At 44.7% G+C, this 23,475-nt stretch overlaps 3 protein-coding genes across 3 annotated transcripts; 1 reads left to right on the top strand and 2 right to left on the bottom strand.

Moving 5' to 3' along the window:
• Nucleotides 1-977: 977 nt before the first annotated feature.
• Nucleotides 978-4,197, bottom strand: LOC103715163 (2-hydroxyacyl-CoA lyase-like). Its single transcript, XM_008802702.6, has 2 exons — nucleotides 2,668-4,197; nucleotides 978-1,590 (listed from the first exon to the last, which is right to left on the bottom strand). The coding sequence occupies exons 1-2, from the start codon at nucleotides 4,102-4,104 to the stop codon at nucleotides 1,276-1,278; spliced, it is 1,752 nt and encodes a 583-aa protein (XP_008800924.2). The 5' UTR covers nucleotides 4,105-4,197; the 3' UTR covers nucleotides 978-1,275.
• Nucleotides 4,198-4,940: 743 nt separating this feature from the next.
• LOC103715176 (uncharacterized) lies at nucleotides 4,941-5,884 on the top strand. The gene has a single exon (XM_008802718.4). It carries the CDS (start codon nucleotides 5,043-5,045, stop codon nucleotides 5,850-5,852), a length of 810 nt encoding a protein of 269 aa, XP_008800940.3. The 5' UTR covers nucleotides 4,941-5,042; the 3' UTR covers nucleotides 5,853-5,884.
• A 6,265-nt stretch (nucleotides 5,885-12,149) lies between these two features.
• On the bottom strand, nucleotides 12,150-18,560 carry LOC103715164 (histone chaperone ASF1B-like). The gene is made up of 3 exons (XM_008802703.5): nucleotides 18,004-18,560; nucleotides 12,900-13,015; nucleotides 12,150-12,810 (listed from the first exon to the last, which is right to left on the bottom strand). Exons 1-3 carry the CDS (start codon nucleotides 18,110-18,112, stop codon nucleotides 12,472-12,474), a joined length of 564 nt encoding a protein of 187 aa, XP_008800925.1. The 5' UTR covers nucleotides 18,113-18,560; the 3' UTR covers nucleotides 12,150-12,471.
• Nucleotides 18,561-23,475: the final 4,915 nt, after the last annotated feature.

Raw genomic sequence — 23,475 nt, 5'->3', positions numbered from 1 at the left:
GAGGAGGGAAGTCCGACGACGCTTATAAGCGTCGTCGTATTTTTTTCCTACGCCGACGCTTAAAAGCGTCGGCGGAACGTTCGGCAGTTACCGTTGCAAGAAAAAAATTTGCCGACACTTTTTTGTAGGGTCGGCAATATAGAGTCGCCAAAACCCTTTATTGTTGTAGTGCTAACTTCTTTCTAACAAACTTATTTCTACCATATCTCTATCTTTCTGTCTAATAACTTTATCTATATCCTATCATTATTTCCTATTTTATTTCTATTTAATATTATTTGTTATGTTGTTTAATCTTGTGTTTTTTTGCTACAAATGCATATCACATACCTGTATATTATTCTTTTTTAAAATATTTACTTATATAGGCATTAACTAAGCTCTATATTTCCCCAAATTTGCAAAATAACTGTCTGAATTTATTGCTGCATGGTTTTTTGTCTGCTTAGTGATGTTTTAGCCTAAGGAAATGTTATATTTTCCTGAATGAACATCCTTGTCAACCTTAATCTGTCAACTCTCTACAATCAAACTCCACATCTAAAATTTTTCTCTCTTTTGTAATTCCAGGCATGCTTGAAACAACTCCTTGATCCAGCTCACATCATTACATGCCAAGATAGAATTTTTTTTCTCTTTCTTGTATGTTTATGGATTATGCCGAGATGTAAGACCCCAGAAAGACATCATTACATGTTGCAAGTCACTAAATTATCATCATTGAACTTAATTTCTCATGTTAGAACTGTTGTCATGATACATATGGCTTCCTGGGGATCTAGTAGAAGAGGAAACAAGCTCAGATACATCATAGTGATAACAAATAATCGAGTCCCCATCACTTCAGGGAAGCATCGAGAAATATCTTAAGCCACATTTTCCTTTTAAGTTATCTCATCATGTGAATCAGGTAAAGCTAAATATAAGTGCACTGTAAACACAACTACTTGTTTTCTAAATAAAATTATAAAAATATCTCACCAATTGTCCATGAGAAGGACAATACATCAATATATAAATGGGATCATGGCTAATAAAAGAAGCAAAGGAAAATGCTACGCATACAGTAATGTTTTCACTGGTTGCCTCAAATATCTTCAACATATGGAGGCAGCATCATCTCCCTAAATTTCAAAGTTACAAACACTTACATAATCCGTGTAATTGGCAACTGACATGGGTTAAAAGTGAAAAAGAACATACATTGCATGAAAAGCAATGGTTATTAATAGGAATCGAGAAACTGCAAAAAAAAAAAAAAAAGTAATATGAGATTTAGTTCTTATGCTGCATTCTCCCACTCTCTGCACCGGCATATGGATCTATGATGACATTAATTACAGCAGGTTTCCATGAAGCAAAAGATTCAGAAAGAGCAGACTTGAGCTCTTGCGGAGACCCAACAAGATAGCCTTTACCTCCAAAAGCCTCCATTAGAGTATGGTAAGCTGCACCTGGAACAAAAGAAGTTGGGGCGGGGTCTTCTTTGTATGGTCCAGTTATTTCATCAGGGGTTCTTCTATCACCACCATATACTCCACCGTTGTTAAAGACTATGACCACAACAGGCAACTGGTACCTTACCAATGTCTGCAACAGGAGAATTAAAAAATCAATCATTTTTGAAATTAGGTTCTGACTTCTGAACAAGAAAGTCCGAAATCAAAAGAACAGACTAACCAAGGTTTTCCGTTTCAGTATCGGACCCGTACTGATACCATCTTATTATAGTATCGGTACGTTCAGTGCGGTACCCAAATCGAAATATTGAGTGTTGGTATGCTCTCTATGCTATATACCAATATGGTATGGTATGGTCTGTACGTACAAGTACCAACCGGCATGGCAAACCTTAAGACAAACTATTTGTCTCATAGCCACCTCTTCTTATTTGAAAGAGGATAATTAAACTTATAAATATAAAATTAAGTGCATAAAATGCTTCAACGGTCATGTTCTTTCCCCAAGTAGTCAAGAATATTCTAAAGTAGCATTTAAACCTTACATTGAGAAGTGCAGATCAAACATACCTCAAACTTAGATTAAAAACATAATACATGGCAATTCTACATCTTCAAACTCATCAAGTACATACAACTCAGGCTGCCATACATAACTATAGATGCAAGAGCAAACAAGCCACTGCAAATAACTAGCTAACAGGCCATGTTTTTTGAAGAACCTACGGTCAAAATGCCACACATCTGGCAATGTCCTTATAGAACCTCAGACTGATGCTCAATGTTCCTTTTCTAATGAATTAAACTATAACAAGGTTGTTCATCCAGGATTTAAGCTGAGACAGATAAACAAAATACTTCCACTATATAACTGATGAACATTTCCAACCTATGTGATCATATGATACTCATGCATAACAGTACGCAGCCACATATAAAGCACCTCTAAAAATTCCTCTGTTTCTCAACATGCATTTAACTGGCTATACATATATAAAAGTAATTAAATGTAGTAGATTTAGTCCTTGAAAAGAATTTGCGATCAATTTAATAGGATGCCCTATAGTAGATGTCGATCCGGAACAACACATAGGTCATCTAGGTTAACAGCCCCCTGCTATATTGGAATCCATCAGATTGATATAAATCTAACCAAACCATTGGACTTATATTTACATTTTATATGTAAGGAAAAGATCAATCATACCTCAACTTCCATGGCACTAAATCCAAAGCCAGAATCCCCTTCCACAGCCACCACCAAGCGACCAGGTGACGCCACGGCAGCTGCAATGCAATAACCCAAACCAACCCCCATTGTTCCCCATGTTCCTGCATCCAACCTTGTCCTCGGCTCATTCTGGACCAGCACTGCCCTCCCGATATCCATCGTGTTTGCACCTTCCGACACCAGTATCGGAGCTGGGCTCCCCTGGGCAAGAATTGCATCCCTTATAATCCTCATTGGGGTCAAGAAATTGAAGGGAACCACATCCTTAGCCAACTGAGCCTCCATCTTTGTCACGTTCTCCTTGGCCTTCTTTGAAATGGCCTCCACCCAAGGATGTGATCTCCCCAAACAGAAAGGGTCGTCCTTGACCTCCTCATTGATCAGATCCAACACCCTCCTTGCATCATCCACCAAGCCCAAGTAGGGCTTTCGGAGATTGATCTCCTCCTTGGAGATATCCACCAGTATAAATTTCACATCTTTAGACCATCTTGGAGGTTCTCCGAAGTGGAGAAGCCAATTGAGCCTTGCACCGACGACAAGAACAACGTCGCAGTGGCCGATGGCCAGCGACCGGGCTGCGGTGGCAGCAAGCTCGTGGGTGTCCGGCATCAAACCCTTACCCATCGGCGTTGGAAGGAACGGAATTCCGGTGGTCTCGATCAGCTTCTTGAGAGAATTCTCGGCCCGAGCAAAGGCGGCGCCTTTCCCGAACACGATCAAAGGTCTCTCCGCGTTTCTCAGTAAAGACACCGCCTTTTCGATATGCAGGGCTCCTACGCGCTTAACTTCTTGAAATATAGGGTTTTCGGCCTCGGATAAAACCCTACCAGCTTCGGATTCGGGGATCGTCTGGTGGAGAACGTCTGCCGGGATGTCCAGATAGCACCCTCCGGGCCGTCCGGCGACGGCGGAGCACAGCACCTCGCGGACCAGGCGGGGGATCTGGGAGACGTGGGTGGCCTTGGCGGCGTGCTTGACAAAGGGCTGCACGGCGGCCATCTGGTCAAGCTCCTGGAAGTCTCCCTTCCCGAAGTCGGCGTGGTCGCAAGAGCCGGAGATCATGACGACCGGCCATGTGTTCGTGGCGGCGTTGGAGAGGCCGGCGAGGCCGTGGACGCAGCCGGGGCCGGAGACAGTGAGGAAGACACCCGGGCGGCCGGTGAGGTAGCCGTAGGCGGAGGCGGCGTAGCCAGCGGACTGCTCGTTGTGGAAGGCCAGGAAGCGGACGCCGAGGGCGACGGCGCGGGTGGCGACGGCCGTGACGGGGATCCCCACCACGCCGAACATGTGCTGGACGCCAGCGCGGGCGAGGGACCGGGCCACGAGGGCGCTGCCGTCGACTAGGGTTTCATTGGGGCACGAATCTAGGGGTAGGGATTCTAGGTTTTTGGAGTTGGCTTCGTCCGCCATCGATGGAGAATCAGCGAGGTGGCGATCGAGCTTGAGCTGGGACAGCTGAGACTAGCTCTATTTATCGCAAGGTTATTATTTATGTTGCGCCACAGATCAGTTTAAGCAAAGCGATTGTTGATCTTTGAATGGTTGAGATCTATTTGATGACTTAGATCGATAGATAAATGATTGAGAGGCTCCTTGTGCTACATTATACCGACGTACATCGTAAGGGGGCAGAGATCGACGCCGCCACGTGAGTGGTGATCTTGTGAAGTTACCATATTAGCCTTAACGGTTGACGGGCTCAGCTGGGATATTTAGGTGGTATGAATAGAAAATCAGTGCAAATTTGATGGATATTTATGTCTTTAGATGAGAAGATAATCACCCTCCCTTAGTAGCGACTAGCGATGAGAAGATCAGCCTCCCTTAGTAGCGACTAGCGACTGTCCCGAATGTCGCCTTCACTAGATCCGCAACTAATAGTGGGGTTGGATCGGCAGTAGAAATGAAACAGCAAACACAGTGCAGACCGAAAAGCAACATGACAGGTGGTAATTTTCAGCACCTTTCGCCAGTCGGACGAAAGGGATTGGCAGGGAGCTTGTACGGGCAACGAGAATGAGCTCTTCAAATTTGCTTCTCCAGTTGACTGAGACTGAACTTTAATAGCAGACAAGATTTTTCAGAAGGCAACTTTTGAAGAAATCGGTCAAAGAATACTTAAAAAAATAATTCAAAAAATGACTCCCCCCTTGTCCCACCTCAGCTCTTGGTGCTTTTCGTACATAATCTTGAAAGCTTCCAAGATCTTTAAGAGAAAAAAGAGGGAAGATTCCCTATCTTTTTGTGGCAGGTATTCGTTGCGGGTGAGGGAGAGGAGTGAGAGAGAGCCGTACCAATAGTCGTGCGGTCTTGGAGGGATTTCATCAAACGGGTGGTGAGAGGGCCAAATGGCCGACACCAATGCTAAGGAGCGGGAGACGGGGGAGCGTGGGAGGGCCGGGGAGTTGGGGCACCATCCTCTCCGGGATGATTCAAAAGGCAGGTCATGGGCGGCGGTTGCTAAGGGAACGGCCAACCAGGGTCGGTGGATACGCCACTGGATCTCGGAGCGGGAGCTAGGAGCCCTCAAGAGCTGCTTCACGGAGGTCTTGGAGGTCCCTGAGGAGAGATTGGAGATGACCAGGAAGGAGTGGCGGAGCACGTCTGTGTTTATGCAGAGTGTAGGGCGAAAGGTGCCGGCGGAGTGGGTAGGGCGGGAACTGAGACGGATGGGGAACTTGGACTATAATGTCGAGGTTGTCACCATGGCGGACGATGTTCTGGCGGTCTGCTTCGCCTGCGAGAGGGATCGGGAGGCAATGCTGGTGAGGGGGCCGTGTTTAGTGGCCGGCCAACTCTTCACCATGGAACGGTGGAAACCAAACTTCATTACTGGCTCTGGTGGTGCTGGAAGGGTGGTGGCTTGGCTCCGCCTCCCGCGGCTGCCGCTGGATTTCTGGGCAAAGGAGACATTGCTCCAGATCGCATCGACGGCCGGGAAACCATTGGCATTGGACGCGGCTACGGACCAAGGAAAAAAGAGGGGGTTTGCACGGGTGAAGGTGGAGCTCGACATAAGAGCTCCCCTAAAGCCAGGGATCTTCTTGAAGGGAGCTAAGGAGGGTTTGGAGAGGAAGATTTGGCAGGATTTTGTATACGAAAATCTACCTGAATATTGTTATAGATGCGGCCGTATTGGTCATGGGGCGGCAGCCTGAGGTTTTTCTTCTCCGGCGACGGCTGGAATGGAGGCGGGAGTTGACAGTAGTGGCCGGTGTCCGGTCTCTGGGAAGGTGCCAAAGGGAGCGGAGGATCCTTTGATCTACGGTCCTTGGCTTTCCATGAACTGGAACGAGGGCACCGGGGCACCAAAAGTGTGGAAAGGGAAGCTGAAGCAGACGGGGGCGAGCACCAGTGCGGGCTCGGTTCCGGCGACGGCTGCGGTCGATCCGAGCGCGGGAGATTGGGGGCTGCGGCTGCCCGTTTCACCGCAGGACTTGGAAGGTTGGCAAAAACCAACCAAGGTGGCCAGGCGGAGGTCGCCAGAGAAGTCAACTCAGGGCGGTTCGACTGAGGTGGTGGACGGCGCCCTGAGTCAACCAGGCGAGCAGACCGAGCTTAGCAATGAATCGGTGAGTGGACCGGGGGGGGGACTCGGACGCCCTCACTGGGCCAGGTGGATATGGGTAGGGCTGGACCGGGCCCAAGTCTGCTGAAAAGGGCCCGGGGTCCGGTGAAGGCCCATCGGGCTCTGCCAGGGTCTAGGCTGCATCAGGGAGCCGGGTTGCTGTCTGCGACCGGCCCGAGTGTGACGCCTCGACGGGATCTCCCCCCCGGGGAGAGGGCTTCCGCTCGGTCGGAGGTGGTCGCCGGCGTAGCAAGAGCTCGCCGCCACCCCTTGCGGCGGACACAGCCACGATGGTGGATACGGAGGAAGGAGGCAGCCGGCGGGAGTTGAAGATGGATTGCCGGTGCAGATGGGAGCTGGGGAAGCCGGCGAGCAGATAGAGGTGATGCGTTCCGGCGAGGTAGACTCTTTGGCCACGGGGGTTTCAGTGGGAAGGGAGAATAACAGGGCTGTTGGGGGTTCCCTCTCTTCCGTGTCAAGTTTGGTGGGAAGCAAAGGCTGCGATCCAAGCAGGAAGGAGGTGGCACACTGTGCTGATGGTGATGGGGTAGGATTTTTAACAAAATGTGGCTGTGAGTCCAAGGGGAACAGTGAGCCAAATGGCACAACAGCAAATTGGGTCACATCATCAAGCTGTGCAGCGGCTGTTGTTTTCAGCTAAGGAGGTGATGCACTGTGACTTGGAGAAGGAAGGAGCATTGGTGTGTGGTGCGGAAGTGGAGGTGGAACCAAAATGCGGTAGCGGCCGGGGGAGGTGGGTTGTGCCGATGCACCATGTGCACCATGAGAGCCCTCCTTTGGAATTGTCGGGGTGCAGGTAAGCCTTCCTTTGCCCCGATTTTTCGCAGGTTGGTGCAGCAGCACAAACCTGAAATTTGTGTTTTGTTTGAGACCCGACTTTCCGGGCAAAGCCTTCAGAAGGCTCGAGCGGCGATTTCGGAGTCTTGGGGTTTTTTTACAGTGGAATCTCAAGGACTATCTGGAGGTATCATTGTGACTTGGGCACAGGGTGATTACCAAATTGATGTTTTCAATGTTTGTAGACAGGAGGTCATCTTAGTGATCTCGGAGGATAACCGTAGTTCGTGGGTGATAGCAGCTGTGTATGCCAGTATAGATTATAGAGTGCGGAGGCGGTTGTGGGCGGAGGTGTCTCAACTTGTCACTCAGGGCTATCCCATGCTGGTGGCGGGGGATTTCAATTGTATCATGGATCCCCAGGAGAAGATGGGGGGAGGGCTTTTACTTATAACAGGGAGATCCGGGAGTTCCAAGATTTCATTATGTCAAATGAACTGGTAGACTTGGGCTTCTCCGGACCATCATTCACATGGTGTAATAATCAGCAGGGGCAGGCTCGGGTTTGGGAGAGATTGGACAGAGTCTATGCCACAGCCGGGTGGACCCAGTGCTTCCCCGACTGTCAGGTCCGTCACTTGCCGAGGATAGCGTCCGACCACTGTCCCTTACTGGTTAGTACTGATGCAGTTGTTTCCTTATCACTCCTCCTTTAGATTTGAGAAGTTCTGGACATGCTACCCACGGTCTTGGGAGATTGTAAGGGAGGCATGGGGGGTATCGATTAGAGGGGATGCTATGTACCGTGTGTCTCGCCGATTGGAGTTGACAAAGAGCAGGCTGAGGAGGTGGAACCGTGAGGAGGTAGGAAATATCTTCAGGAGGATTGAGGAGTCTGAGGAGGCCATTGCTAGGCTACAGGATCAGGAGGCTTGGGGGGGAGTTTGGCAGAGGAGGAGATGGGGGAGCTTAGGTCTCTCCTAACCTTGCATGTTTTCCTATTGAGACAACAGGAGATGTTTTGGAGACAGAAATCGAGGGTACAGTGGATCCAGGAGGAGGATCGGAACACTAGTTTTTTCCACCAGGCGGCAGTGATTAGGAGGCATTGGAATAGGATCAGGGCGATCAGGGATGAGGATGGGCAGTTAGTGGAGGATCCAGATATGATTCGGAGGGTGCTGGAGGGTTTCTTCAGGGCCAGATGGTCTGAGCAGACGGGTTCTGGGATCTCAGAGGGTATTGTATCGCCACTGGTACGGGTGGCATAGGAGGATACGACCGCACTGATTAGGCCGGTATCGGAAAGGGAGATTAAGGAGGTGATGTGGTCCCTTGAGGGGGACAAGGCGCCGGGACCGGACGGTTTTCCACTGTTATTTTTTCAGAGGTATTGGATGATTGTTGGTTAGGGTGTGACGGCGGCATTACAGCAGTTTTTTAGCACAGCCGTGATGTCTACAGATTGGCAGAGGACCCTGGTCACTCTGATACCGAAGGGACTGGATGCCTCCGAGCCCAGTCACTTTCGTCCGATCAGTCTTTGTACTACTTTGTACAAGGCGATGGCGAAGCTACTAGCTATCCGATTGAGGGATATACTCCCGAGACTGATTAGCCCGGAGCAGGAGGCTTTTGTGGGAGGGCGGAGTATCACAGATAATGTTCTTATTGCCCAGGAGTTCATGTTTGATCTTGGTAGGGCGTCGAGTAAGAGGAGTTTGATGGGGATCAAGCTTGATATGGAGAGGGCATATGATATGATGAGATGGGACTTTGTGCAGCAGTCTCTGCAAGGGTTTGGCTTTCCCGAGGCTTGGAGCATATGGGTTATGGGCTGTATCAGAGGTTCTTCCTTTGCCATCTTGGTAAACGGAATGCCATCACGGTATTTTGTGTCTTCTGGTGGGCTGCGTCAGGGTTGTCCCCTCTCTCCATTATTGTTTATTATATGCGCAGATGCTCTTTCCAGGACATTGCGGTATGCAGTGATTACCCGGGAGCTGGAGGTTTACAGGTCTGTGCCGGAGGCCTCGCCGATTTCTCATCTACTATTTGCTGATAATTGTCTTCTGTTAGCGCGGGCGACTAGACAGGCAGCATGGATTATCTGGCGGATTTTTCGGAATTATTGTTCTATGTCTGGTCAACGGGTTAATTCATCTAAGTCAGCTATCTGTTTTAGCCCGAAGACCAAACCGGACGTGAAGACCGCTATACTGGAGATACTGGGGGTGGGAGAGCAGGTTGGCACATTGAGGTATTTGGGGGTCTCGATCTCTGGTCAGCGTCTACGCAGCAGCGATTGCTTTTCTCTCGAAGTCAGTATCCGGCAGAGGTTGGAGGGGTGGCAGACACATTCACTCTCCATGATGGGCAGGATTATATTGGTACAGTCAGTTCTCTCCTCGATCCCGATTTACCTATTAGCTAACTCTCTTATACCAGTAGCGACAGTCAGGAAAATTGAACAGATATTCAGGAACTTTGTTTGGGGGAGGACCAGAGGCAGTAGGGGTGTCCACCTGATGGCATGGGAGGTTGTATGTCAACCGACGAGATATGGTAGTTTGGGGATGCAGTCCTTGATGACGAGGCGGGAGGCTCTAGCGGCACGGCAAGCCGCCAGAGTTGTTTTGGAGTCTGATGGCATGTGGTCCTCACTGATGAGGGCCAAGTATGGAGGTCTAGTGTCGGGGGCGCGCACTGGGCGTCGCCATTCACCGATGTGGAGGGAGATTTGTGCTAGAGCTGGGTTGGTGCTTCCTGCTATTAGATGGGCTATTGGTGATGGCCGGGCTATTAATGTGTTGGAGGATCGCTGGGTGACGGAGCAGCCGATGAGTAGACTTCCGGTTACAGTGGATACATCGAGGTTAGTCGGTCTCAGGGTCTGTGATTTGATGGAGCCCGGGGGGATCGATAGAGGGTCGACCTAATTAGGGAGGCATTTGAGGAGCAGCTGGCGGAGATGATCTTGGCCCTACCTGTTGGTGCCCGGGAGGGGGCGGATAGATTAGTCTGGAGGCCGACAGGGCGAACGCAGGTGCGAGCCAGGGACATTTACATGTTGTTGAGCCGGGAGCCAGCACGGCAGATAGAGGGAGGTTGGATTTGGAGGATGCGGATTCACCTGTGTGTGGCGCTCTTCATCTGGAAGGTGGCGTGGGGTTGCCTACCGACTAGGAGCTTGCTAGCACGGCGAGGGGTGAGGATCACTCAGTGTTGTGAGGAGTGTACGGAGACTGAGGAGACGATTGATCATGTTCTTCTGCAGTGTCCTAGAGCTACGGGTATTTGGAGCCGATCGCCCACATTGCTGCCCCTTTCAGTCGAGTCGACACAGGATTTGATTCACTGGTTACGAGTGTCCATGCGGCGGCCTAGCACTGTTGAGGCCGGGATTCAGTGGGCATATTTGGCTCATGCTATTTGGCTGGACAGGAATGCGGGCATTTTTGAGGGTAGGCGGTTACCCCAGCGGGTGGTGGTGGACAGAGCCATGCGTCTTGCTAGAGAGGTTTCTACTACTACCATTAGGTTCTCTTCTGAGATGGCCAGGGACACCTGGGGTACTCTTTCTGCTATCACAGCGCCCAAGTTCGCCCTAGTTACTTGGGTACCCTTACCCCTTGGTCATCTCAAAGTGAATTTCGATGGTAATATGTCGGCGGATGGGGTGTCAGGAGGAGTTGGCTTTGTCATCAGAGACCACCTCGGTAGTTTGGTAGCAGCCGGTGGTCGCCGTGCGCTGGGACTTACTGCGGTTGGTGCGGAGCTGCGAGCAGCCTGGGAGGGGATATCCTATGCGAGGCGGATACTTCGGGCTGAGCACATATGCCTTGAGGGAGACTCCTCTGTGGTGATAGAGTGGATACGGGGAGTGGACAGATATGGGGATGGTCATCCTCTCATCCGTGAGATTCGGACATTGGCTCAGGAGCCGAGCGCTTTCCAGGCTTCACATGTTTTTCGGAAGGCAAACAGGGCAGCAGACTGGGTTGCCTCATTTGCTGCCCGGCATTCCGGGGAGATCATTTGGTCATCTATAGGAGATATTCCTCCCACTTTGCACTCTTTACTTTATTTTGATATGGCTAGATGTACTCAAGTTAGAGCTATATGAATTGCCGTTTTCACAAAAAAAAGAAAAAAAAAAGAAAAAAGAAAAAAAGAGAGAAGACAATTGAAGACAACCTAACCAGATGAGATTTAAAAAGAGGGTGAAAAAGAAAAAGGGAAGATAGAGGTAAAGAATATCTGGGCTTTCCCATGTATCATAATTTCTGAGTCCCCTTCTCTTCTCGTTCTTTAGATAAATCCCTGATTAAAGGACTCTAAGACCCTCCTTGGAACATGTTTTAGTGAGCGTTTTAGAAATAAAACAAGGTGATGTAAATGAGTGGTTTTTTTGGATTTCAAACCTATTTGATGTTGGGAGCAAATGCTGATAAACCTCACTATCCCATATAATATTGTATGTTTAACTTATTTCACGAATAAAAGATAAATTAACTTATATATCCATAATACTCCTCGGAGCAAATGGTTCGAGATTTGGTCTTCCTCATGTAAATATCTAATATACTCTGGAACTTTATTATATAAAATATTTTATTTAATCACAGAACTGAAATTGAGCTCTAATATGCAAGTCATAGATGAAAAATTTCTACCTTTGATTAGACCATGGATGACATTTATTTTAATGTTAACTTGTTTCGTCTAATTAATAATAAAGTCAAATATACAATTGTTGGATGAATTATTTCTGCCATTATACATATTAAAGGACCTTTTATCATAGCCATCAAAGAGTCGGCTATGATTCTTAGCTAGTTGTAGGGACTTCATTTTTATGTAGCCAATAAATATCCAAGAACAAGCATCGGCTTGGAGATTGTTTGAAGAAGATAAAATAAAAGTTTACAGAGATGCATAATTAGATGAACAAAGACGTATACCAAATCATGACTGCTCGAGGTAAGAGGAGCTAGCTTGAAAAAATTCTGTTAAAAGATAAAGTTTAAACAGGAGGCATGCTATATAAATTGAATGAAATCGTTAGTCATGACATTGGGCTCAAGGGTACCATAATCACAAGAGTTCCTTAAAACATCTCTGAAACACTTCGACACAACAAGCAAGAGTTCCAGCAGACACCAAAATCATGCTTAACCAGCGCATAAGGATCACTTAGAGTGCACCTGACATTCAAGTAGGGCATAAATTTTTGCATCATGAAAGCCAGTTAAGCTGGAATAGCATGCTCACAACCCACCAGAACAATTCTAATTCTACAAAGATCCAGTTAGGTTAAGCACTTGCAACTTTTCACCTTACCATGACCATAACCATCAAGCCTTGTCCGAATTGTTTTGGACCCTCTCCCTTTACATTAATAAAAAAACTCATTTTGGAGGCTGATCAAGCTGTGGCTCATCACTGGCATGGTTTTCAGACATGGTAGGCGGCGGTGGCTGCTGCTGGCCACCACTTTCACTGGTTTCAGGATGGAAATTGATAGGGAACTTAGTGACACGGGGCTTGTCAGCCAGGATATTTCTCTGAACTCTGTCAATTAAAACCCTTGGTGGTGGTTCTTCTCTTAGCTGTTCATCATCATAGTCATTGTTCACATAGTAGCCTACTCTGATGAACTCCTGCCCTAAATAGGAGCAAGTCAGAAGCAGCACTGTCACACCTATGATGTCTTCTTCACAAATCTTCATTGGGTCTGGTGGGTCTGCCTGAAAAGTACAAATGTATAGACTATTAATTCATGTCGTTCAAGCAGATAAAGTCATGTTAGATATCGATTCAGCTTGGTAAAAATTACCTGGAATACAAAACGGTAGTTCCCAACATTGACAGGACCAACAAGCACACTCTCAAGGAGCTGATCATAGGTCTCATCCTCTGCAGACCCTACATATATGAGCTTCCATTCCAAATCTGAAGGGTTGAACAAGACTTCTTTTGTTAACTCTCAGCAATATATCAAGATAGGATCCACCAAATTTTGTTAATGACAAACTGCTAAACAGAAACACCACCAATTCCATGCCCACAATCACTTTCAGGTAAGGAGCTTCTTTGCTACTGAATTATGCTCATTTAGCATAACACTAACAAAATTTATTGATGAAGAATAAAGTTACCATTTACTTATTATAAAAAAATAAAGGCCAGATCTTATTACCGTTTTATAACTGCTAAGCTCTGTTATGCATATCAATAACAAAAAGTTGCATAAACTTGTATGTCTCATAACATAGAGAATTTCCCAAGATATTACCAGTTTCCATCAAAACTAACATCAGCACAACAAAGTGCAAACTATGATGCTTAAAGGACATGGTGCAAAAGATTTTAGGATTTAAAAATCTATATAAATCACTGTACAAGAATGAAATGTCTATTCAAACAAAAATGTACTTTAGAGAAATAAGGTCCCATGGAAGAAAAAAAAGCATTAGAGACTTTTAATTAGGAAACTGATATGGCTACAAAAAGTTAAAGACCTTGCACGATGAGACTCGAAATATCACATAACCAAAGCAAACAGGTCTGATCAACTTAGAAAATTGCATCTAACTTCTGTTTGCCTTCGAAGCAGAGAAGTTAGACAGCATGATCAACATATTTAAGGGAATCACATAATCATGAAAATTACAAATTAGATATGTAAGTTCACACCTTGACCTGACTCAATATGATGGAATAAGGCCTATTTGTAGGGTCAAGATATTCAATATCAAGAATCCATGGTACAACACCAAGGTTTGTAATTTTTGTAGGTTGTTCAAGGAACTTAATTTAGCATCAACAGAGTACAACAAGAAATATTATAGATGGTGGGCCCTAGCACTAATAGGATGAGTGTGGCTTCACTTTCTGATACTTCATATGTACCTGATACCTGTAAACTGTAGGTATGGTTACAAACACATCATGTAAGTGCAGAAGCATAATATCTGCCAAGATAAAATTATATTGCACATTCATGCAACTAAACTTCATAAGGGTTATTTGCTTAAGTGAAACATAGAAGCAAATTATGCAATCTGAACCATCCAACCATTATGCAAATACGTAGGCATACAAGGTTTATCTATCTAAAATTTTGAGAAATACTCTCTATGATGTGACAACGGAACTGAAGCCAGTCTGATGCTTGGACTTAAAAGGTGGCAGGTTGAATCGTGAATTTGAAATTCAAACTACAATTTATGTTCATTCAAGAGAAGTTAGAAACAACTTGGATAACTTTCCAAATTATGCAGAGGATGATCACCTGTTAAGTGGTCTGAGGCCCTTAACAGCCAGCACTAAATAAAGCCTCTGGAACCCAATTCAGCAAAAATAGTTGATTTTTTTGCAGACTCACTACCATACACGTGGCTACACGCCCTTCTGTTAGATTATACAACCTCTTCTTCATACAAAAGGAAATTCTGCTCCAGATGAACCCGTATTTTTTATGAGCCAACTTTACTGATATTTCTTAAAGACCTACTTCTATGTCTTAATGCAAAAAGGGACCTACTTTTATGCGCTGAAGGAATGCACTCATCAGTTCCCAAATAGAAATTTGCTTCCTCAAAAAAGAGCTTTTGTAAAAATGAAGATGCTTAATTCTTAATAATCCTCCATACTATCTTAACCTATTAAGCTTCTGGCTTAAGTTCTTAACTGGCAGCATTTACAGGAAGAGTTTCTTGACTCATGCATCTTTTCTATCTCCTAAAAAAACTACACAAGGTTGACATGAAGCATCAACGCTGAAGGAAACCAGATAAATAAGTGATTTCAGAGTTCATCAGACGGGAAACTTAATGGTCTATCACTTCAAACAGTACTGACCCTATCGGCATCTTCTTCCATAACAGGAAATATTATCAGTGATACGGTGCTTAATTGTTGTTAAGAACACGAAAGATGGAAGTGATCATTATCGACAAAGAAAGTTAGCTATAAACTGAAAATGACCTTTCAAGAAAATGTCTATGGATATAGAAAATTAGTTGGCAAAGGTAGAAGCAAATCCAATTGATGCATCATCAGATTGTTTTATCAAGTATATAACCAATTCAAATGATCTTATCTTTGCATTAATACTTGCCTTCCACCTTTATTGAGCGACTATATGATTCTTAGAATAATAAATCTCCTTGTGTTACACTTTCCTACTAGGAAAACACCTTAAGATGAGGAAATAGAAGTTTCCTACTACAAAAAAGGGGGAATAGTAAGGGTTTTGAAACTTTGAAAATCGTACAATGTTATTATAAGAAACTATTAAGGGTCCTGATGTTTCATAAAAATTTGGATATTCCTGCCTGACAATTTCATCATCTCAAGTCCCTGTAACCAGTCCTAGGAATTGATCAATAGCATCCATCTGATGCAATTAACAAACTTAAAAAACAAGAAGCAGCCAATTCCCTCATATTTGTAGGTTGTTGAACAGAAGAACTTTGTCCCTGGCAGAATCAAATTCTTAAATAGGGTCACCGTATAAGATAGCGTAAACACTTTCTAATCGTTGTTGCCGCCCCTATTAAACTCCCATAGCACCGAATAAAGCCTCTCGTTTTGCACTTTAGTCGTAAAGGCGAACTTTCTATGCCGACCCCTGAAGTTTTTCCCTTTTATTTTGTTTACGGGAGTGTTTGATGTGGGTGGATTCGGAAGAAAATAGGTTGATGGTACATTCTTGAAACTTGTTTGCGAGGTCTATAAATCTAAAGTTATAGGCCAAAATAAGAAGCTTTGGGTGTTGAAAGGCCCAAAAATTAGGGTAAATGAGGAGATAATCAAAATAAGAGAAGCTTTTTGATTCAAATTTAGAGGCATCTACAATTATTTCAGATATGATGAATTTCTTGTTTTCCCTAATAATTGAAAAAGATAGAAGAAAGAGAAAAAAAGGAAGAAAGAAGATTTCTTATTTTGACTGGAATAGAAATGTCAACGGCCCAACATACTTTAAAAGAATCTGGTGCAACTCTTTGGTGGGCATTAGCTTGTCAACCATATCTTGCAAGTAACCATCAATTCTACTATCACTGCCAATCGTGAAATAACACATCTTGTCAATGGAGATTAGAAGATATCATTGATAACAAGCAGCTTCAACCTTAGGAGCCATCAACATAATTTGAATAATTAGAAAATATCCAACCTCATGATCAAACCCATCTCATGTATTTCCATCAACATGCTCATGTTATACTACATATTCAAGTTGTCTTCAATCTGTTCCAAAATATCTCTGCAATCATTAAGGCACTTTGTTGGGCATTAGGCTCAGAGTTACCTTTATTTTTGGACCTAAAGAGATCCAACATATTTGTTGGCTCATCATGGAAAGCTCTCAACAGTCACTATTCATTGTTGTTAGTACTAGTCATAGGCCCAAAGCTTGATTTCTTTACTACTTAAGATTTACTTTCCTAATTCAATTAGGTCATCTCTGGTAAGCAAGATTAATAGGAGCCTGCACTTTAGGAAATGCACGTGCATTGCTCCTGATGCGCTGAATTAATTATAGTCATGTTTATTCTGCAAAAGATAAAAGAAATGGGAAAATGGAAACAGGAGTGAAATTATCGATCATAGAGCCGTTCTTCAAGAGAGAAACCAAGAGTCTTAGGGGAAAAAGAAGCACGCAAAATTCTGAAGGTGGTGAAGTCTGGGACTGTATTAGAGTTCAGTTCTGCAACAATAAAAATAAAAAGTCATAAATCACTTTGTAAGGATAATTTCTTTTCAATGCTACCTAAAGTGCATATCACTGCATCTCATACACCAAGAGCCTTCTTCGATATATACAAGCCATATGTGATAAACATAGTACACTTGCAACAGCATTACACCAAACCAAAAAAAAAACAAAAAACATGAAAACAGCATTAGGAGAACTGTGGATCCATTGTACAGCCTCAATTTAGGCATGCATAGAGTATTGCAATGTAATGGTTAGTACCATAGTCTGCCGTACCGGTCCGTACCAGCCGGTATGGGCCGGTACGTACCAGTCCGGCCTGGGACCAGTACCGAATTAGCGTGAAATCCGGTACCGGTAGCTTATCGTTGGAGAACCGGTATGGGACCAGTACGAAGCGGTATAGACCGGTACAGCACCGGTATGGGGCCGGTACGTACCGGTCCGGGCCGCCATCGGTACGCCGACCAGTACCAGTATGGCGGACCTTGGTTAGTACACTTTAGTGCAGAACAATAATAATTGATGCCAGGCGGATACAAACCTACCACATGTCAAGGATAAGTATTGTCCTAATGCAACCTGAATCCTCAATATATCTTAAAGTAAGATTCATTTCACAGTGGTAAAGTAGATCATGCATCAAAAAATTGAGTTGCAATATTGAATTAATATGGTTGAGTTACTAGGTTTTCGCTTTCATAAACTCAGTGCAATCTTATACAATTTGGGATCTATCCACTCACTGACGGTTGCTGGAGGCATTCTAGGATTATAATTTAAGAAAGAAATATATATCATTCAGTTTTATCATGTCATTACAGACTGATCCCCTCCAAGCAATCAAACTCTTCTCTTTTCCCCTGCTCTCCATTTGCTGCTTATTTTCTAATTTATTGGCCATTGTTTCGATTGGGCTCCTAAAAGCAGCTCACTGGCCTCGTAAATTCATCCAATCTTCTTCTTCTTCTTCTTCTTCTTCACCTTCTATTTGCTATTCTCTTTCCATATTTTCTTCTAGGCAGAGCTAATTAGCACACCAAAACCAATAACACTTCAACATCCAAAACCCTAATAGTTCAAACTGACCAAAAAACCCTAAAAGAAACACCATTCCAAAAACAACGACAAATAGGACCAAAAACAACGACAAATAGAATCAGTTCCCACTACAAAATCCAATGCAAAAGGAGGGATTTGAACAAAACCATACCATCTTCGAGAGGGACCAAGCACTCGTACGAGATCTCGAACTGGAAAGGGTTGAGGAACGGCGCCGGGTTGTCCAGTACGGTGACGTTGGTGATGTTCACGGCGCTCATGGTCGCCGCCGCTCCCCGAACCTAATCGAAGACCCGATGTCAAAGCCTAGACCTCAACGCCGGCCCATCTATCGGCCAAAACCCTAAGCAGCGGATCGATCGAGGCGCGGAGAGAAGGCGAACGCGCTCGAAGGAGAAGGGAAGGAGAGAATGGACTAAAAATGGAAGGAAAGAAAAAAAGGTTTGGTTCGCCCGCGTGGATTGGCGTCGGCGAGTCGCCGTGATGCGAGGATACGAAGGAATGGAGAGGGAAGGGGGAAAGTTGGGCTTTTTCCGGGTGGCGCAACTGGAAGGGGGAGGGTGGCTACCGGGAGTAGCCGGTTTTGCCGGGGGAATGGCGGAGAGGAGGTTGGCGGGAGATTTTTGAATGGACTTTGGGTCGTTGAGGGTGGGAGGGGAGAGGAGGGGAGAGAAGAAAGATTTGTAAAGGAGAATGGATCCCCAGAGAGGAGGCAGCCACTTTGAGAATAGGAAAAAAAAAAGAATTCAATTTATACTGAGAGAAAGAAAAAAAAAGAAAAAAAAGAAATCCAGAAAAGTAGCAGTATGGCATCTTAGATGCTGAAATCATGAACTAAAATTTTGTTGTTGTTGTTATTATCTTTGAAAGAAGATAAATTTTTTTTTTAATGAGTTATAATCATTACCCTAAAATTTCAGAAGAATTTGTTTTCTTTAATTTTTTTTTTTAATGACAATTGGATGTTTGCCAATATCTTATTGAGCTTTGCTCATATTTTTTTTTACTAAATAAATACTCAGATTCTTTAAATTGCTGAAAGGATCTTCTAATAATTTTTTTTTTAACATTTTCTTTCTCACTATAGTTTTTCTTTTTTCTTCTCCAAACAAAGGCCAGTGATAGAGCCACAATGTTTAAGAGATTCGCTAGATATTAACGAAACTTACTGCTATACAGGCAAAAAAAGAGTAATTGAAAGATTACTTGTTTGAAATGACAAAGCAATTGATTTTTTGTTTTCCACTGGGCAAGGAGAAAGAAATCAATAGATAGAATTGCCAAATTTTTACATTACAACCGTTATTCAAACTACAGCTAGAAGCTTCACCTCAGCCTCGTCCAAGTTCGATAGCAAATGTCACTTCAAAATCATATTAGACATTGATAAACATAAAAATTCGAGTGGTTGGAATGGGTGCAATTTTGATGTTCGCGGGAGAATGCTCCTTGTGATTAAATCACAATCATAGTGTTTATGCTGTGCTTTCTGCTCTTTTTCACTCTCACATACACACAGGGTTACCATATTGTCACTCAAGCAAGTCATTCGAAAAAAAAGATATTTTGGTTTCAAAAAGAACTGCTCATAAATGGGTTAATAGTAATCATCCGACTTTAAAGGAATGCTCCAACTATGGGTTAGCTTTCAAGTGTAAGCACTGTTTGAAACATAGGTTGTCATTCTACAGCACGTTCATTAGTTTGAGGAAGTCAATGACTTTGTTTGAAAGGCTTTACCTCAACAACCAAAGAATGCCAAGTGAACCCATGAGTTAGAAAATCCCTTGCTGGAATCGATGTCTCTTAAGTCAAAACATGCGTGCACATGATTAGGCAAAACACAAAGGTAAGGTCAGATCCAATGATTGAAAGGGAATCTGTCAAAACTCTGATACCACTTGAAGGGTATCAAGCACTCCCCAGAACGCCGGCTTAACTCCTAGAGAGATCTATTCGTCTTCTTTGGAAGAGCCGCCGCCTCCCAAAAAAAACTTCAAGTCTCTCTCACGCTCTTCACCTCACCCTAGGTCTCCCAAAAAGACCTATTTATACATTTTCACTTCAAAGGAAAATACCCTCACCAAAAACAAACTCAGAAAAGATACTCCTGGTCAAATTCTGCTTCCTGGGGTCGGCCTCGGATTTTTGGTCTTGGATTTCTGCAGCCTCAACCTCTTCAGCAGCACGTAACCGCTTGTACGTAGCTCCGATTTCAATGCCGTTTGCGCCATTGGATCCCTGACGTCATGCTCTTTGTGTCCGAGACATCCTTGAGTGCTGAAAGACATCCTAGATCTTTGAGTCTTAGCTCAAAGCAAACTTGCCAAGCATAGGGCAGGACTTCGCCCCCCCCCCCCCCAATAATCTCCCCCTCCAAACTCATGGGAGGAAGAGACCCACTGCACGTCTTCTTCAAGCCATGCCCACGAGCTTAGAACAGAGCTCGTGCTTCTCTCGAGTCACCATCTTAGTAGTCATATCTGCCGGATTTTTACTTGTGTCAATTTTCTTGATAATCATCTCCCCCTCTTCAAGCACTTCTCGGATCCAGTGATACCTGATTGCTATATGCTTGGTCTTCGGGTGGTACGTGGGGTTCTTGCATAGATCAATTGCACTTTGAGCATCACAATGCAACACAAAAGTCTCCTACTTTATCTCCAATTCAAGAAGAAACCTCTTCAACCAGAGAAGTTCCTTGCCGGCCTCATTCACGGCAATATACTCAGCCTCGGTTGTAGATAGTGCCACACACTTCTGCAATTTCGACTGCCATGACACAGCTCCCCCCGATAAAGTGAAAACATAACCAGAAGTCGACCGCTTCCTATCAAGATCACCTGCCATGTCTGCATCTGTATATCCTTGTAAAATTGGATTGTCACTGCCAAAGCACAATTTGAGATCTGAAGTCCCCCTCAAGTATCGAAGTATCCACTTCACAGCCTCCCAGTGATCTCTACCTGGATTTGCCATATACTTGTTCACCACGCCCACGGCATGAGCAATATGGCATACATAAGGCTCCCCACGGCTGAGGCATATGGAATTGACAACATCTCTTTTCTGCCTTCCTCTGAATCCGGTGACATACTGGAACAAAGTTTAAAGTGACCCGCCAGAGGAGTACTTACCGGTTTTGCATTCTTCATACCAAATCTTTCAAGTATCTTATCAACATAAGTACTCTGAGACAACCATAGTCTTCTACCCTTCCGATCTCTCTCGATCTTCATGCCAAGAATGTGCTGAGCTGAACCCAAGTCCTTCATGTCAAAGGCTTTGAATAAATCTCTTTTCAATGCCCTGATCAAATATGCTTCCTGGCCAACGATCAACATGTCGTCCACATAAAGTAGAAGCACTATGAATCTCCCACCGGTAAAACTCCTTCGATAGACACAATGATCTGCAGCGGTACGAGTGTATCCTTGACTCATCATAAAGAAACCAAACCTTTTGTACCATTGTCGAGGAGCTTGCTTCAGGCCGTACAAGCTCTTCTTCAACCTGCAAACCATATGTTCTTTGCCTTTCACCTCGAAGCCCTCTGGTTGCTTCATATAGATCTCCTCCTCAAGCTCCCCGTGAAGAAATGCGGTCTTGACATCGAGTTGCTCAATCTCTAAGTTCATCCAAGCCGCCATCGCCAATACCACCCGGATTGATGTCATCTTCACCACTGGAGAAAAGATCTCGGTAAAATCAATACCTTCTTTCTGCTCAAAACCTTTGACCACAAGTCGCGCCTTGTACTTCGCAACTTCTCCGGTACTGTCCCGTTTAAGCTTGAATACCCACTTGTTGTGCAAAACTCTCTTTCCCCTAGGAGCCTTGACAATCTCATAAGTGTTATTCTTCTTCAAAGAATCTATTTCTTCTTCCATGGCCTTCAGCCATTTTTTCTTCTCTTTATCACAAAGAGCCTCTTCGAAGTTCTCTGGTTCCCCCTCTTCTGTAAGCAAAGCATAATCCTCTGAATTATACTTTCTTGACGGTATAGGCACTCTAGTGGACCTCCGGAGTTGAGGCATTTTCGGAGGTGGGAGCTCTGTATCTTGCCCGGTAGATTCATCACGTACCGGAGCTTCATCACCACCAGCTGGATCCCCAACCACTGGTTCTTCATGAGCCTCTCCTTCTCCCCCCTCTGGAAGCTGTGGGGAGGAGATAGGGATATCTTCATCATGTGAACTTCTACTAGTATTTGGCTTCATATTCTTCTGGATGTCGGCGATAGTCTCGTCTTTAAAGAACACTACATCCCGACTTCTCACAATTTTCTTGGCTTTGGGGTCGTACAAGCGGTAGCCGAATTCTTCATCCCCATAGCCTACAAACACGCACGGTGTGCCTCGATCATCAAGTTTTGATCTGTTCTCCTTTGGGACATGCACATATGCTTTGCAGCCAAAGACTCTAAGATGGGCATAGGAAACCTCCTTCTTCAACCAAATGTTCTCTGGAATATCCTCCTTCAAAGCAACTGAGGGAGACCAGTTGACAATATAGGAAGCAGTCAGCACTGCCTCCCCCCAAAAAGTTTTTGGAAGCTTTGACCTGAATAGCATCGCCCGAGCTTTCTCCATCAATGTGCGGTTCATCCTCTCCGCCAACCTGTTGTGTTGAGGGGTGCGGGGAACAGTCTTCTCATGCCTAATGCCATACTGAGCACAGTAGCTCTCAAACTCATGGGAAATATATTCCCCTCCATTATCACTACGGAGACACTTGAGTTTCTTCTTAGTTTCACGCTCTACTTTCACATGAAACTTGCAAAAGGCTTCAAATACATCAAACTTGTTCTTCAAAATATAAATCCATACCTTCCGTGATGAATCATCAATGAAAGTGAGGAAGTAGCGGTGCCCACCGAGTGTAGGAACATCGAGTGGACCGCATACATCGGTATGGACAAGCTCCAAGAGCTCTTTCTTCCTCTCTGAGTGTTCTGTAAAGGACACTCTATGTTGCTTTCCTGCAAGCATGCCTCACAAGAGCGAAACACCATCGATCCAGCATTCAAGGGAATAGAGTTTTTCTGACAGAGTAATTTCATCCCCTTCTCGCTCATGTGGCCAAGTCTCTAGTGCCATAATTCAGGAGTAGCTTCAAGTGCATTTACTGATGCATCCTGAGCTACTATCTCTACATATGTCTTGTACAAGGTACAACATGCTTTGCCTCTAGCCACTATCATAGAGCCTTTGCTCAGCTTCCATGCACCCTGCCCAAACATACTCACATAGCCATCTTTATCAAGAGCCAACCCTGAAATCAAGTTTAGACGGAGATCGAGAACATGTCTGACATCCTTCAGAACTAAGGTGCAGCCAACATCGGTCTTCATGCATATATCACCAATCCCAGAGATTTTCGCCACACTGCTATTTCCCATCCTGACATTACCGAAGTCACCGGTTCTATAGCTTGTGAAGAAATCCTTTCTCGGAGTTACATGATATGATGCTGCGGTGTCCACCACCCATTCGACCTTGTCGCCTGAGGTATGAAGGCACTCTGATTCGTCTACAAAGACTACAATGTCGTCATCCCCTGTAACAGCCGCTGATGTGCCTTCATCCTTCTGCTTCACCTTCCCCTCCTTCAAGTTGAATTC

This window comes from Phoenix dactylifera, chromosome 9 (assembly GCF_051530095.1).
Source record: "Phoenix dactylifera cultivar Ajwa chromosome 9, Ajwa_hap1_PhDact_Kaust_v1.1, whole genome shotgun sequence".
Lineage (NCBI taxonomy): Eukaryota > Viridiplantae > Streptophyta > Magnoliopsida > Arecales > Arecaceae > Phoenix > Phoenix dactylifera.
The sequence above is the reverse complement of the archived record's forward strand: the minus strand, read 5'-3'. Positions and strand labels throughout refer to the sequence as shown.